Genomic DNA, 16496 nt, shown 5'->3' on the forward strand with positions numbered 1-16496 from the left:
ATGATACTCGATGTTACAATGTGATATCAACTTTTTTGCTTACAATTTTGGCATACTCGAGGAAGTAGCAGGCTTAGAATTTGACAGCATACTCGGCAAGGAATTGTTCTCTGATGGTTCAGCTGTCAACATTCTACAATTAGCAAAGAAGCTGAAACAAAAAATTAATTCAAGAAAAGAATCGGTTCATCTACAAAAAGCACATATAGAATACATAATTTCTTATAAAGATATTAACTACTTATCTGATATATATTTGTTTATTCTCCATTTATTTCTTTCCCTCTTCCTTCTTTATGTTTCTATTTTATCTTGCACAGATTTTGTTTCTCGGCTGACAATGATTTTAATATGGAAAACCAGATTTCAATCATAAATCTTGTCTGTCAAGGCATATCAAAGAAATTAAAAATTATTATATTACTAATTAATTTAATATAATAAAAATATAATTTAGTATAGTTTAATATATTAATATATTATATTAAAATTTCTTCTCTTACATATAAATATATAAAACATTTGTTCACCTTGTTCATCTCTATGCACTATATTTTTAGTTATTTGTGTAATTTTTATTCATTTATTAAATCAAATGTCATAAATCATTTATATAATATTTATTGTTTGACATATACGCGCGCATACGTCAAAACCGACTCTGCAAACCTTGGATTTACTACTTTAACAGTATTACTAACCTGCAGAAATTGAAACGGTATTGCCTAGAGAATTTGGTTAGTACCAACATTTTCTCATCTAGTTTTCGGGAAAATGTCGTGTAACCAAAAAAGTAGGTATTCTCACGTCCGCCATTTTTCTTCAAACTAGCAAGTAACTAGCATAATGTTTTACATATATAATACATCGCAATAACCTTTACAGTCTCGAGATCATAAATATCGTGTCTTCGTTTCATTGTCGCATAAAGTTTGGTGCTTCCAAAGATTATTGACGTATATACAAAGAGTCCCAGAGCATACTGGTCACTGTTTATAAAAAGGTAGATGGGATCGAGATGAACATAAAAGTTCAGTATTGTTGTGGGTTTAGTCTGCTAATAATCGAGATATAAATTTTTTAAATTATGCGAATGAGAGCGCGCCTTGCGCGCCGAAGGAAGGGCTCGAGCCGCTCGAGCCGTAGCACGGCCTACTGTTTCAAGATTTTCAAGCATTGGCTGCCGGCGGCGACGGGGGAAAGAAGGAGAAGCGTGGCGTCGTCGTCGTTCCCACGTCTCGCCGCACCGCGCCTAAGCTTGCGTCGATGGCTGCTACGCACACTCGCGATTACATGACGAGATTATGAATTATTAATAAAAATAGGACAAATTTAAATCGTAACAAACTTTTGTAAATAAGAAAGTCGAAAGAGAGAAAGCGATGGAAACGTATGGAACCTGCAAATAATATAATATTTGCCACATCAAATTCTCTCATCGTTTTTTATGGAATATTAAATTAACAAAGATTTATCACGATTGAATCTTTATACATTCTCTTTTCGTAACCATCTTATAGAAAATTACGAAATGCACGAAATACTATCCCTAATATGCACTTTTTGTAAAATAACACGATAGAAAAATATTCACGTTTGATCTAACGACTTCAGGATAAATTATTCGATACAATTTCTACGGTAATTATAGGTAATTAGAGATTAATGTTATGTCAAGTATCGTTAGTATGGTTAACTAGAAATAATTTTCTCTTGTATATGATAGAGAACTTCGAATTTCTTCTATCGTTAATACATTATAAGTCACTGAAAATCTGTCGTAATTAATAATGCAATTAAAGGTAGAAGAAACTCTGAAATTCTTTTATTCATTATTGAATTTTTTATTTACTCTTGATTCGTATGTAAAATTGAACTTTGTACTTTTATACTTTGTAATTTAGCAGGAATATCTTTCCCTCTAAAGTATTTACAGAAACACGATAAACGTCATTTTCAACAACAGTTCCAATCAATATTATTAGAGTTTCATTAAATGTCATAAAATTTTTTTAACAAGATTACTATTTTTTAACATTTTTAACATTAAACACGATACGACACTCAGAAAGAAAGTATCGTGCTGATTATTTATCGCAGTTTTAGTGATAATTTTTGATAATTTTTTTTTTCGATCGTGTCTAACACTAAAGATATAAAGAAATGATAATTGTTAAAATTTTATTCAAATTACACATAATGAAAGTAGAATAGTACAAACTAAAGATGTTGTTAAACATGGTAATATTTATTGTATTTGTGTACTACGTAGTGCTTGAGAGGGAAAGAAGAAGGGAGAGAGAGAGAGAGAAAGAGAGAGAGAGAGAGAGAGAGAGAGTAAAAGAGAGAGGGAGAGAGAGGTGTCATACTAAAATGCGCGAAATACTTATCCATAGTATGTTACACTCTTTGTAATAACACAGAAAAGTATTCCTCTTGATGTAACGATTTCACGATAGCTTAGGGGCGATGCTACGATAATTATGCTTAAAAATTAATGTTTAATATCATGTATTGTTAACACAACGAAGGATTTTCTTTTATAACCATAGAAAACTTACAGTTTCTTCTACCTTTAATTGCATTATTAATTACGACAAATTTTCAGTGACTTATAACCCAGCAAACACAAAGTTACATGTAACGTGCCTGTTAGTTATAATTTCTCACTCAACAATGTAATTGTAATATAACACACGTGTTATATTACAATTACATTGTTGAGTGGGAAATTATAATTAACAGGCACGTTACATGTAACTTTGTGTTTGCTGGGAATGTATTAACGATAGAAGAAACTCGAAGTTCTCTATCATATACAAGAGAAAATCCTTTGTAGTTAACCATACTAACGATACTTGACATAACATTGATCTCTGATTACCTATAATTACCGTAGAAGTTGCATCGAATAATTTATCCTGAAGTCGTTAGATCAAACGTGAATATTTTTCTATCGTGTTATTTTACAAAGAGTGCATATTAAAGATAGTATTTCGTGCATTTCGTAATTTTCTAATAAGATGGTTACGAAAGGAAAATGTATAAAGAATCAATTGTGATAAATCTTCGTTAATTTAATATTCCATAAAAAACGATGAGAGAATTTGATGCGGCAAATATTATATTATTTGCAGGTTTCATACGTTTCCATCGCTTTCTCTCTTTCGACTTTCTTATTTACAAAAGTTTATTACGATTTAAATTTGTCCTATTTTTATTAATAATTTATAATCTCGTCATGCAATCGCGAGTGTGCGTAGCAGTCATCGACGCAAGCTTAGGCGCGGTGCAACGAGACGTGAGAATGGCGACGATGCCACGCTTCTCCTTCTTTCCCCCGCCGCCGCCGACAGCCAATGCTTGAAACAGTAGGCCGTGCTATAGCTCGAGCGGCTCAAACCCTTCCTTCGGCGCGCAAGGCGCGCTTTCATTCGCATAATTTAAAAAATTTATATCTCGATTATTAGCAGACCAAACCCACAACAATATTGAACTTTTATCTTCATCTCGATCCCATCTACCTTTTTATGAACAGTGACCAGTATGCTCTGGGACTCCCTGTATATATATACAAAACATACCTAATTTTTCCTGCTAGTTAAAAGAAAAATGGCGGACGTGAGAATACTCACTTTTATAATGCCTTACTATTACCAGAGAGGAACCTGAGAGCGGCCACCGCGGCTTTTTTCGTGCGACCAATATTTGACTAGCATCAGCGCCAAACGTGGATGTAAAGCCCGTTCTACATTAATTGCAGTCGCCAGTTGTAATTTGCAACACCCAATAAATGTCGAGCTTTAACTAGAAACTAAGCGCCTATTGGATGTCGCAAGTCGCAACTAGCTGCTTGCAATTAATGTAAAACAGACTTTACATCCACGTTTGGCGCTAATGCTGGTCAAATATCGGTCGCACGGAAAAGGCCGCGGTGGCCGCTCTCAGGTTTATCTCTGCTATCACTATTAGTAAAGCATGTAACGACCGTTTTCGCGCGGAGACGTTAGCTCGTCGGGAAAAGGTCAGAGCGAAAAGGGCTCAGAGACAGCAGAAATGCAATAGTTAGCTGGACGATATACTTTATTCTTTATTTTACAATAGAGACAGGTTTGCGGATATTTACAGCGGAGCAGGAGAATTATGTACAGATGCGTTATACGCGATGAGATTTCGGCGATCAGTACCCGCGCGCGTGACAGCCAGCCGATCGGCTGTTTGGTATGATGGTATGTCCGCGGTGCGCGGTGCGGCGGGCGGTGCGCGGTAACGAGCCCGACGTTCAGGCTTGGTAGCCGGCGGGCGCGCGGTGTGGAAGCGGGTGTCTCGCGTCCGAAGTTTTTCTTGTGCGACATTTGAATTGTTGCGGCATTCTGTGAATTTCGGTTCGTTTTCGAGAAACGGCGTCGGCCCCGAGTACGCTCGGGGAGAGACGGAGAACACTCCGTGTCGGTTACCGGGCCGAGAGGATGTGGTTGGTGTGGATTCGGGCTGGCTGCCGAGAGCTCTCGGCGGAGACAGAGCACGCTCTACCCCCGTTGTTTGCTAGCGCGGATGGGAATGAAACGAGCTAGGCCGAGAACTCTCGGCAATGACGGAGAACACTCCACCGTTTTCTGGCTCGTGAGGTTTTCTTTTCTCGTCGGAGTGAGTCGGACGGGATACGAGAAGTGATCTCTATCGCTGCCGGGCGGCCTTATATATGGTCCCTGGCAACGACTCGGGACTCCTCGGCCTCCTCTCGGTTACATCTCCCCTCGGGCCGGGATGCTGGCTCGAGAGGAGGGAGGCAAAGCGCCTCCGAGATGCGCGTCATCTCGGCGGCGTGGAGAACTTATTACGGGCACGCTTCGCCCGTTTCTTGGCCCGGCGGATGGCCGGCCGGGCCTCGCGGTCGCTGTTAGCCGCTGAGGAACGTGGTTCGTTACAAGCACTAGAAAAGTAGGTATTCTCACGTCTGCCATTTTTCTTCAAACTAGCAAGTAACTAGCATGAAAAGTTAGGTATGCTTTGTACATATATACGTCAATAATGTTTGGAAACGCCAAACTAAAACACTATAAAAGTGAGTATTTTCACGTCCGTCATTTTTCTTTTAACTAGCAGAAAAAATTAGGTATGTTTTGTATATATATACGTCAATAATCTTTGGAAGCCAAACTTTATGCGACAATGAAACGAAGACACGATATTTATGATCTTGAGACTGTAAAGGTTATTGCGATGTATTATATATGTAAAACATTATGCTAGTTACTTGCTAGTTTGAAGAAAAATGGCGGACGTGAGAATACCTACTTTTTTAGTGCTCTAGCCAAACTTTATACGACAATAAAACGAAGACACGATATTTATGATCTTGAGACTGTAAAAGTTATTGCAATGTATTATATATATACATAGAGCTTGTATTAATAGAGAGGCCATTGCTATATGCCGGAGTCCGCGTGGGGAGAATCGACAAAGATATGAATATATTTTTATATATTCTGTCTCTTTTCGTGTTGGTCATCCCAACCACTCCGTTTTCTAGAAGGAAAGAAGGGCACATACGAGCGGTACGATAGGTACAAGCCTACCTACTTGGTGCCTACTTGGGCCTTAGGCTGTTACAATTAACTCAGTGAACACATTTTATAGCGGCAATATAACATGGAAGTTACATGTAATTTAACATTGTTATTTTTGTGATATGTAGGTGCTATATGACATGGAAATAACCTGTTACGTAATATTTGTTATACGCAAGTGATCTAGCTGTTATACATCGTTTTGGCGTTACAGTTATTCAATAAAAATTGTATAATCGTCCCACACAGCACACTTTATCTTGAGGATATCCCAAATTATCCCAGACAGACGAAGGCGATCCCACGGATATCTCAATGAGTAGCTCCCGGGATATCCTATAAAAATATCTTAAAATATCGTAAAATATCTTAAGATATCATATGATGTCCCATTAATATATTTCGATATCCCCCAAAAATATCTTAAAATATTATAAGATATTGTAAGATATTCTATAATATCTTACGATATCCTATTACACATCCAGATAATATTCCATCATATCTTATATCTCTACAATTAATAGAGCGTAAATCAAGTGTAAAGGAAAAGTGAATTATAATGTAATAAACGAGTGACAAAAGCGTTAATTAAATCTCTAAGAAACGTAAATTAAAACAGAACATAAAGAAAATACACTTATCAAAATAATGTGGTATATATTAATAATACTAAAAAATTATAAAAAATGACATTAAAAAATTTTTTTGATTTTATACAAACAGAGCAAAAACAAACTTTTTAATAAGTTATTCCACATGCTATTTTGCACGCATATGTAAAAATGAATAAAAAACTAAAACTTCATATTTATTCATAAAAATATAAGTTAACTATACATACATATTTCATCCTTCTGATAACATCTCTTGTAATGATATGTATGCATAACAAATATGTATGCATAGACAAGAAGTGTTCATGGATTATCACGTGGCGTTAAGATGCGTACGGTCTTCGAAGTCAAGCAACGTCGGCGATGGTTGACACTTGGATGGGTGACCGTTTTCTCAGATATAGAGATTAAACATGCTTTAACGGGTACGACTGTGGCTTGGCTGAAACATGTTGTTATAGTCTTCTTCCATTTACAAGATTACCGTAAAAATAATTAGAATTTTTTATTTTTTGTTCAAGTTTTTTTCAATTCTTAGAAACTCTCAAAAATACTTAGAAATATTCAAAAATTTTCTAAATTAATCAAAATTTTTTATTTTTAAAGTTTTTCCGAGAAATGTTTCAATTCTTATAAAAAATCGGAATATTTATCAGAAATCCTAAAAAAAATTTTTTAAATTTTGACAAATTTTTTTACTAGGGTATATTACGATATCACAGGAAATCTCTTGGACATCCTCTGGATATCGTTTGAGATATCTGCAGGATGTCAAATCGGTGGACATTTGTGCATCCCTTGGATATCCCTTGGATATCACAGACGGTCCACGGATATCCAACGATATTGCGATATCCCAAAATGACATCCTAGTGACATCCCTAGGATAAAGTGTGCTGTGTGGGATAACATAACACGTTCGTATCAATGTTATTACAGAACGATGCGTCGTAGTTGACTCAGAAATCAGACATTATAACATATCCTGAATGACAGATCTATTTAATAATAAAATAAATTATTATAAAGATAATGTTTTCAAAAATAACGGTTTGTCTACAATTACTGCAAACAAAAAATGCACAAAATCTAAATTCATCATGTGTTGAACAAAAACAATAATAAATGTATACTATTCAATTTTTCTTAGAATTATGATCTATATATATAATTAACCATCTAATTAATCATTTGAACGCTTCAAAGATTTGCTAAATAGATCGCAATTTCCATCAAATTATTAAGGTTATAGAAAAAGATAAATTTAACAATGAAATTAATAAGTAAATAAATTAATGCTATTTATTTTTAATGTTTTGCAAAATTTAATTGCTTTTATAAAAAATAATATAGTCGCGTCAGTTTACATATAGGTACATGTAGACAATAACAAGTACCCATATCGATGAGTCAAATTGGCGTAGCAGGTAGAGTACAAGGTTCGTAATCCTAAGGTCCCGGGTTCAAACCTAGCAGCGGCAAATAAGAATAAAATAAAAAATAACATAATTTAAATTTAATTAATTAATAAAAATTTATCCTAAATGTACTATGTGCTGTTAATAAAAATAATTTCAAAAAAATGAAATTATTATTTTATTTTATTTTTCTTTGTAACTGTTGTGTAACGGTTAGATAACATGTAATTATAACATGTTATATTGCTGAGTCGGAAATTCTAACTTACATGTAAGTTATGTGTAATTTCAGAGTAACGTAACCTGTTATATTCGGTTACATTGCTGTTACACTGCTGCTATATTACTGTGTTCACTGGGAATACAAAAAATTTTTATATACGAAAGTAATACTAGTATTACTTTCGTATGTAAAAATTTTTTGTACTAATTGTAACAGCCCATGATGTAATAAGAAAGGTGAACCAACATCACGTATGCGCAGTAGTCGGCCAATAAGAATTGGGTTCAAATGTTCGAAAGAAGATTATTTGCGCGTTGCATTTGGACCCAAAAAGGGAGCGCGCCTCTGAATCTCCCACCAGACTAGCTGAGTGACGAAGACAACACCTTACTACATATCATTCTATCCCATAGAAGATGCGGACAGCTCCGCTCACAGAAGGTTGACTCTATATTATATATCTCTATGCTCGTACCTGTCGTACCGCTCGTATGTGCCCATAGACTTTATACCCCTATAACCATTTCTGCTGTGACAAATGTTGGCAACAGATTCTGTTGCCAAAAAAGCGACAAATGAGAAACATATCTTGTCATTGCAAACACTATTAGCAGATATTCAGCAAATATTTAGCAACGTCTGTCATCAGAATACATGACAAAATAATAGGGAACTACGAGCAGATTTATTGAAAGTATTGATAACAGATTGACGACAAACACCAAAGTGCAAACAATGTCAGCAAATTGCCTGTAGAAATGCAACAACATTTGTGTGTCAAAGTACGCGACAGATTGATACCAGAAATGCAGCAGATCTGTCGAAATGTCAAATTGGCAATAAAAAGTGCGGCACCGTCGATAGGCGGCTTACTTTCTCGGGAGTAAAATGCAGTCAACTCGCTACATAAAGACCACTCGCAACGCGACTAAGGTAAGCAAAAATTATCTTCCTTCGCTGCACCTGCGGAGGAGTCCGATGTGACGGAAGACCGCCACATTATACTTTTATGATACAGAACTGGTAGTATTTTCATTTTTTGGGGAGTGAGATTTAACTATAAAGAAATTTAATGAAATTAATTGCACCTAGAATAGATGATATACCTGCGATATAAAGGGAGAAAATAGATAGGTCAATTGAGGCTCTCTTATAGGAAATATTAGATGCTAAGGAGAGGGTTGGGTAAATTATTTAATCTGTTTTTACTCCTGAATTAATAAATCTTTCCAGGAGATTGCTTACATCGATTCTCAAATAAAATTATAACTGTGATGAAACAAGAAATGAAAAGATTCGACAAATCTGTCGCCAATCTGTCATCATTTATGAATACAGATCTGTTGCATATTTGGCGTAAATCTGCTGTGAGTTTACGTTGCAACATCTGTTCTCAATTTGCTGCGTGAATCTGTCATTGTATTGCTAGTGACAGGTCTGCTCTGGTGTTGCACCCAATTTGATATCAGGATTTGATAACAATTTTTGCTTGCAATTTGGGCGCACTCGAGGACACAGTAGGCCATGGTTTTGGCAATCTGATTCCGCAAGAAATTTTTAGCAGTCTGCTGACAATTTGGCAGCAAATGGTTAGCTGGGTAGATATGGACTGGCAATACTGAGAAAACGAAACCGTGTCCATACTTCTCTCTCTAAAGAGTCCAAAAATATGTTTCGCGCATGCTTGTACATATTATACATTGAAATCCAATGATTGGATACGTTTTGGTCACGTGTTTTAACTTATGTGTGTGTATATATATGTATATACATATGTATGCATGTGTGCTAACATGCGCGATAGTTATTTCCGGTAACTTTAGAGAAAGAAGTATTAAAAAGTCTGTTTCTCTCTCGCACCTCTTCTGGACACCGTTTTCTATACACAAACTGTAGGCAATTGTCGGTCCATGGCCGGTATTCATAGTCGGATCTTATATTTAAGATCATCTTAAGTACTGTCTTAAGATGCCATCAACCAATCACAGAGCCGTATTAGCATCTTAAGACATTGCTTGAGACGATCTTGAAATAAGATTTGACTATGAATACCGGCCCATATCTATAAGGTCTATGTATGTGCCCTTCTTTCCTTCTAGAAAACGGAGTGGTGGGGATGTCCAACACAAAAAGAGACAGAATATATGAAAATATAGAGATACTATAACAGAGATTCGCAGATGTGCCGTCTTGGGGTAAAACCAGATATCGGATATGACGTTTTCGATGGCGGTTTATTTTGATTGTAAATGCAAGAATACAATATATATATTTTTTTATTTGTAATTATTAATATTTAATAATCGTGAACAAAATGAATATTAAAACACAATATATTTTAAAAAAAGGTTTAGGCATATTTCATTAATTTTCCCATGTAAGGTTAAGTAATATAAATTGATTATTAAAAAATTATATATTATTATATATAAATACATATTATGTTTATATACACATTATGTATTATAAATATAATTTAAGCATTGTATTTAGACTCGTAGAAAAATATGTGCAACCTCAAGTTTCTCTCTGATTTTATATTCTATTTGGTAGACACGTAGACACTCTGTTTTCTTTTGACAGGTGACAAGTTAGGTTGTAGCCGGACGAGGCACTCGCGTTCCCGCGTTCCCCGTAAATATCACTTATCAACGCTTATCCGAATTGTTAGCTTACCGTTACGCTCCTACGTAACGTATAATCCGTGTTGCAGTGATGCGTAGTCCATGTGGTCGCCAGGTCGGTTTGACCGATGATTACCGCCAAGGTCAGTCTCAGCGTCCGCCCGCCTGGTCGTCCTTCGGTTCGCCTCGGTCGGGTCGTCTGGATCGCCGTCAATTACGTCGCGTGGGGGTGTGTGGTGCGGAATAATCACAAGTGCGTTTCACAACACTAAAATATTTATTTAAACACTTGGTTACACTGGGCCCTCAGCGCCCTTATGCGCCCTTAATGGTACGCTCGCCTCGCACTCACACATTCACTCATCCACGTCTTAACACACTCGCGCGTGTGTCGGCGGAAACGCTCGCGTTGACCAACGCGATGGTCAGTCGCGCGCAAACAATGTTGCCGCGTCGCGTGATCGGTTCGAGACGTTTCGATACAACGCCCGGGTCACTCGCGCGTGGCCTCGAGCAATCGCGCCCGCGTCGCGTTAATTCCGATAATACGGAAAAATCAAGAAAAGGAGTCGTCCGTGACTCTCGAGGTGTCGGTTGTATCGCGTCGTTAATTATCACAAACGCCCGAATCACTCTCACTTTCGTTGGAAGTACCGGTTGTTATCGCGTCGTAGTATATCCGTTTCGTACGAACGCCCGGAACCTTCTTTCTGCCGTTCCGTCGCTCCCGGTTGCCAGCGACCGCTCCCACCATCGGCCGAGTCGTCCCGCGCATGCGTCGCCACGCCCCGTTGTTCCGGAGGGGATACGCGCCGTATCTCGCCGTATCTACGGTCACTGCACCGTTTCGTCGGTCTGTTTTTGTCTCTACGGTCCGTTTACCGTTTTCTCTCTTTGCTACGGTCGGTTTACCGTCTGTCTCCGTGTATGGTCATTGTCACGGTCGGTTCACCGTCCATTATCGTGCGTCGTCGTTATTACGGTCAGTTCGCCGTTTGTCACCGTGCGTTGTCATTGTTACGGTCAGTTTTTTGGTCTATCGCCGTGTTCTTACCTCGTTAACCGAGTTTCACGGTTCGATCACGGTGGATCGGGCTTTCCCGCTGTACTCGCCGTCTCCTCGCCGTTCTCTCGCGCTAACTTCGCGTTCGCTCCCTCTCTGCGCTTTTACGCGGTTCACATGCATTCCCGGACGATGACGAATCGGTCATGTCACCGAGCGGCCAATTGGCGGTTGGTCGCAATCTCCTCGCCTTTTGGCGATTTTTGTGAGACGAAGGCTTCAAAATGAGCCAAAATAAAATAAAATAAAGAGGTGGCATAATTGGTTCGTCAGCGTCTCTCCTTTTATTCCTTATCTCTATATGTTTTTAACTCTAGGTGTATGTTGCTACATAACTGTTTTAATATTGAATAACTTAACGGTTAGATATGTTCGTTAGTAATTAATTGTACTTATAGTCTAATGTTATTTTAACAGTATAATATGAAATACGTATATATGTACGCTTAAGAATAAGAAATATTTTTTCTTTGGTTTTTGTATTTGTTTTTTCTTTTTAGGATTTATCCTACGGTTAATAATAATGTTTGTTCGCTTAATTATCTGTATTTGATTATTTCTAACGGTTAAATATACTTATCCTACGGTTAGGTATAGGTAATACGGTTAAATTAATACAATATGTGGTTAGTTTTTTACACAAAGGAATTTTATAGGTAAGTGTTATTCTTAATAATATTTAGGTTATAATGTTGTATTCTTAATACTAATTTATTTTATTAAATCACACAAGGTAAGTATATATTTATATGTGTTTTTAAACTAGGTATAATTCTAAGGTAAGTATAATGCTGTATATATATTTTTATTTGAGTATATGAGGTAAGTGTAATATATATGGTAAGTATTTTATTTTTTAGTTCTTTTTTATATTTTATACGGTAGGTATATTTGTTTTCTTATATGTATCTTATAACTATTCGTGTGGAATTTGTTCACTATTTACATGTGTTTTTTCTTTGTGTTTACGTTTGTGGTCTTCCTTCCAGGATGTCTGCCTGTTGGGATGTAGAGGGTTGAGGTTCGTCGGTGTTCTCAGCTCTCTTGTCGACTAACGGTTGAATCACTCGCGCCGGCTCACAGCTTTTGCCGTTGGTCGCCGCTTTCTCCGTTTTCCCGTCGTTTGGTTCGTCGATTCGCGTAATTGCTACGCTTATAATTTTCTCCTCGATTACTTTAACCTTGGGTGCAAATTTGCCCCCCTTGTCCCGTATGTATGTTTCCGGCCTTCTTGATGATCTGCCGTCTATCTTCTTCTCGTTTCGGGATAATACTCTGGCTTTGCGTCTTGGGTCGCGTTGAGTGGATCTGGATCTCCTTGAGGTTTTAATCGGTTCGGAGTTGCTATCCTCCTCCTCGCTCGTTGAGAATCGCTTCCTTTTCTTTGTCTCGTTGCGCCCTTTACGTCTCTGGCCTCGTATCTTCTCGTTTTTCTCCGAAGCGCTGTCTCGCTGTGATTCAGCTTCGTCAGCCTTCCTTCCCTTTGGAGTTTCGGTTCTTTCGATTATGTTTATAATTGCGTTTGTTTCCAACGTTTGGTTCGGTTCGGTCGGAAAGAACTGCTTAGCGATCACAGTGCCGTTCTTGTACATCAAGAGCACGTGAAATTCTATGTCTTCATCCTCTTCTGTTAACGGATGTCTGGTTGTGTGGGCCAATAGCCTTAGTTTGGCTAGGTCCTCGCCTGTCGGTCTCTTTAGATTCAACTCGACGTCATTGACGCTGGTTCTGTGCGTTTCCAGATTGTAATTGATGATCGCACGAGTGTACTCTTCCTTGGTCTCCTCGTTGGCTCGTTGCAATTCATCGCTAGGTGTAGGTTGTGTTCTCTGGTTGAAACGCTGTGTGAACGATTTCGTTGTCGCTATACAACTTTGGATTTCTTCTACATTATTGTTGTCACGGAGGGTTTGGGTAAACGTCCTTCTCGCTTCTCTTTCCTCTCTCAATAGCTCGACGAAATCAGGATACTCCATGGTTCGCCTGTGTACAGCTTCTATTAGGATCGCGATGACCTCCTCGCAATCCCTATGTATTTCTGTTTGCGTCTGTTCTGACGGTCGCGTCGGGACTGACTCGCCGGTTGTCGTCGTTGAGTCTCCCGTCTCTCGCTTGATTGCGCTTTCGTCGCTCGTCGTCGCGTCGATAACAGTAACGCTCGACTCGCTTTTGCTCGCCAGGTATCGATTCTTTTCGCGGTTATCCTCGGTGTATCTGAGGTACTCGCTCGATCCTGCTACGATCTTCGATACTATCTTACTTGCTTCCCGATAACTTTCGGTTTCGCTGTCGCTTTCTATGATTATCACGGATTGATCCGCTTGATCGTTTTCCTCGATCTTCGCTATTGGTGATACGTCCCAGATTAGTGGATTACCCTGTTGATTGTCCGGTACGTACGCCGTCGTTTCATCCGAATAGATGGTTCTTTCCTCCTTCTCCTCGCTGTTTTGCCCTTGCTGGTCGTCGTCAAACCGTGAGCCGGAACTCGCGATCCTCGCGCTGTCGACAGAGCTTTGATTCGCCTCCTCGCTGGATCGTGCCGTCCGTTTGTACTGCTCCTGGTCTGATGTTTTCCTCGGTGTTGTTTCGCTTTCGCTCGCGCTTAGACGTTCGCAAAATTTAATCGCTTGCGCCACTACGCTGTCGCTTATTTCGTTTTTTCGCGAAGATCTCGCTTGGTTCGCTCGCCTCTCTAATCTACCTAATGATTTGTTTAATCTAGCTATGTTGCTTCGCGTTTTTTCGCGTCTTTTTTGCGATTCGCTGATTCGTGGCGTTAACCACTCCTCGCTTCCGCTGTACGGTATCCTTACCATAGCGTTCACGTGATAGCCTTGTTCTATCGTGTGGATCGTAGTTCCGCTTCGCGTAGTATATCTATTGCCCTTTCGGTACGCGTATCCACGGTCTGTTTCTACCCTGTGTTCGAAGCTGTCGTCCTCGTTGCGGTTGATTACCTTTACTCGTTCGTCCGTTTCGGCTGTAACTATTTGATTTTCGCGTTTAACGATCGCGTTGTTCGTAAGAACGGGATCACGGTCCCTCGCGTCGCTTGTCTCGCTATCGTATATCGGCGGTTCGTTCTCGCCGCTATCGCTCGATGAGCTAATTCTATTCATTTTTCGGCGTCTTCGTCGTTTGTTCGCGCGTCGGTTGCCCTTCGTCGGTTCGCGTTCGCTTACGGTGGTCGTCGTCGATCCGTTCTCCTCGCCTAACTCGCTCGTAGATGACGCTCGGTTCGGATCGCCCGTCTCGCTGTTCGCGCTCCCGCTTTGATCGGAATCAGCCGTATTTCGCGTAACTAAACGTACGGTTTCTTCGCCTCTATCGCTATCAGATATTTCTATCTCGCTTTGATCCGTTGGATCGTTAATCTCGCGATTGTCACCGTTTCCGTCGGGTTGTTCGGTATTACTGTCCGTTTGTCCGTTGTCCGGTCGGAATTGGGATTCGCGGTGTGGTCGGATTTGTCTGGCGTTGAACGCCCCTATGACGTTTCCTTCGTCGTCGCCGATTAGGTAGGCGTTTTTTCTCAACACCCGCAAAATTCGATACGGTCCGTCGTAGACCAAATAAATCTTTCTCGTAACCCTTCTGCTCGCGTCTGATTGTCGGTGTAACTTCACCCAGACTCGCTCTCCTTGCTCGTACTCTTTCGCGTGTAATTTTCTGTCGGCTTGTCGTTTTCTTTTCGCCGCGTTTTCTTTGAGATTTTCCCTCGCGGTTTCTATCTTTTCCTCCAGTCCTTGCTCCTGATAGATCTCCGGTAAAAGGTCCTCCCTTAGTCCGAAGTTGTCCGTTCTATCGAAATGTAATTCGTTTGGCGTAAATCCGGTGCTCGAATGGATCGTGCTGTTCAATACGTCCTCGGCTCTTCGGATTATCTTGCTCCATACGCCCTGTCTATGACTAGCGTAGGTTCGAACGATGCGTCCGAGTTCTCGCATGACTCTTTCGACTGGGTTCGACTGTGGGTTGTACGGAGTTGTTTTCTTCGGTTGGAAACCGTTCTCTCGCGCAAATTCTGCCCATCTCGTCGTTATAAACTGCCCGCCGTTGTCAGTCAATACTTCCTTCGGTACGCCCATCTGCTCGAAATATTCTCCCATCCTTTCGGCTATAGTGTCCAATTTTTGATTAGTCATGGGGTAAAGCCTCACATGCTTCGAAAATTTGTCCATAACTACCAGGACATACTTGTATCCTCTCTGTGCGGTTGGCAATGGTCCAAAGATGTCGACCGCTACCGCCTCTCTCGGTTCGTCGGGTAATACGTAGTATTGCTCTCCCACTGTGGGTTTCGCGTAATATTTAGTCGCGTGGCAGATCTTGCACGACGCAACCACGTCTCTAGCTATTCTGGCCATATTTCGCCCGTGAAAATATCCCCGCATGAAACCTATAAGTTTGTCGGTTCCAAAATGGATCAAAAGTTTATGCGCTCAACTCGCGATCTTCCATAACGCCCTCGCTGGTAACACGATTCGGTCCTGCTTCGCGTCTGCTACGCGCGCTAGTCCATTTCGCACGAAGTACGTTTCCGGTCGGGTTTGTATCAAATCGCATATCTCGTCGTCTCTTTGTTGCGCCTCGCGTATCATCTCGCTCCAATCCTCGGTTCTCGCGCCGTCTGTGGTGTCGCGTATAACCGCTATCGTTTTGTCGTTCTCATATCCGTCGGTTTCACCCGTATTTCTGGATAATGCGTCCGCTATTTCGTTGTCCTTACCCGCGATATGTACGATCTCCAGATCGAATTCCTGCAAAAATGCAAACCAACGTGCTATCCGCGTGTTGTTTCTCACGCACGTTCCTAGGAATTTTAGCGCCTTATGGTCGGTGTGCACGCGTACGTGTCTACCCAGCAGCAATGTGTGCCACTTGCGTAACGCTATTACCAGTGCCAGTGCTTCGATCTCCGTCACGGTATAATTTCTTTCCGCTCCGATGAGCTTTCGACTCGTATACGCCACGGTAT

At 39.9% G+C, this 16496-nt stretch overlaps 1 protein-coding gene and 1 long non-coding RNA gene across 2 annotated transcripts; both read right to left on the minus strand.

Annotated features, from left to right (window-relative positions):
• Positions 1–291: 291 nt before the first annotated feature.
• Positions 292–685, minus strand: LOC118647066. The gene is made up of 2 exons (XR_004964376.1): positions 531–685; positions 292–383 (listed from the first exon to the last, which is right to left on the minus strand). It is a non-coding gene; the product is annotated as an uncharacterized LOC118647066 (long non-coding RNA).
• An 11795-nt stretch (positions 686–12480) lies between these two features.
• Positions 12481–15885, minus strand: LOC105840381. The gene has a single exon (XM_012687297.2). The coding sequence runs from the start codon at positions 15883–15885 to the stop codon at positions 12481–12483; it is 3405 nt and encodes a 1134-aa protein (XP_012542751.2).
• Positions 15886–16496: the final 611 nt, after the last annotated feature.

The sequence above is a fragment of the Monomorium pharaonis genome, chromosome 8 (genome assembly GCF_013373865.1).
Source record: "Monomorium pharaonis isolate MP-MQ-018 chromosome 8, ASM1337386v2, whole genome shotgun sequence".
Taxonomy (NCBI): Eukaryota; Metazoa; Arthropoda; class Insecta; order Hymenoptera; family Formicidae; genus Monomorium; species Monomorium pharaonis.

Excerpts from the sequence above, each read along its gene's own strand:
- LOC105840381 (XM_012687297.2), bottom strand. The coding sequence starts at position 15,885 with ATGGCCAGAATAGCTAGAGACGTGGTTGCGTCGTGCAAGATCTGCCAC.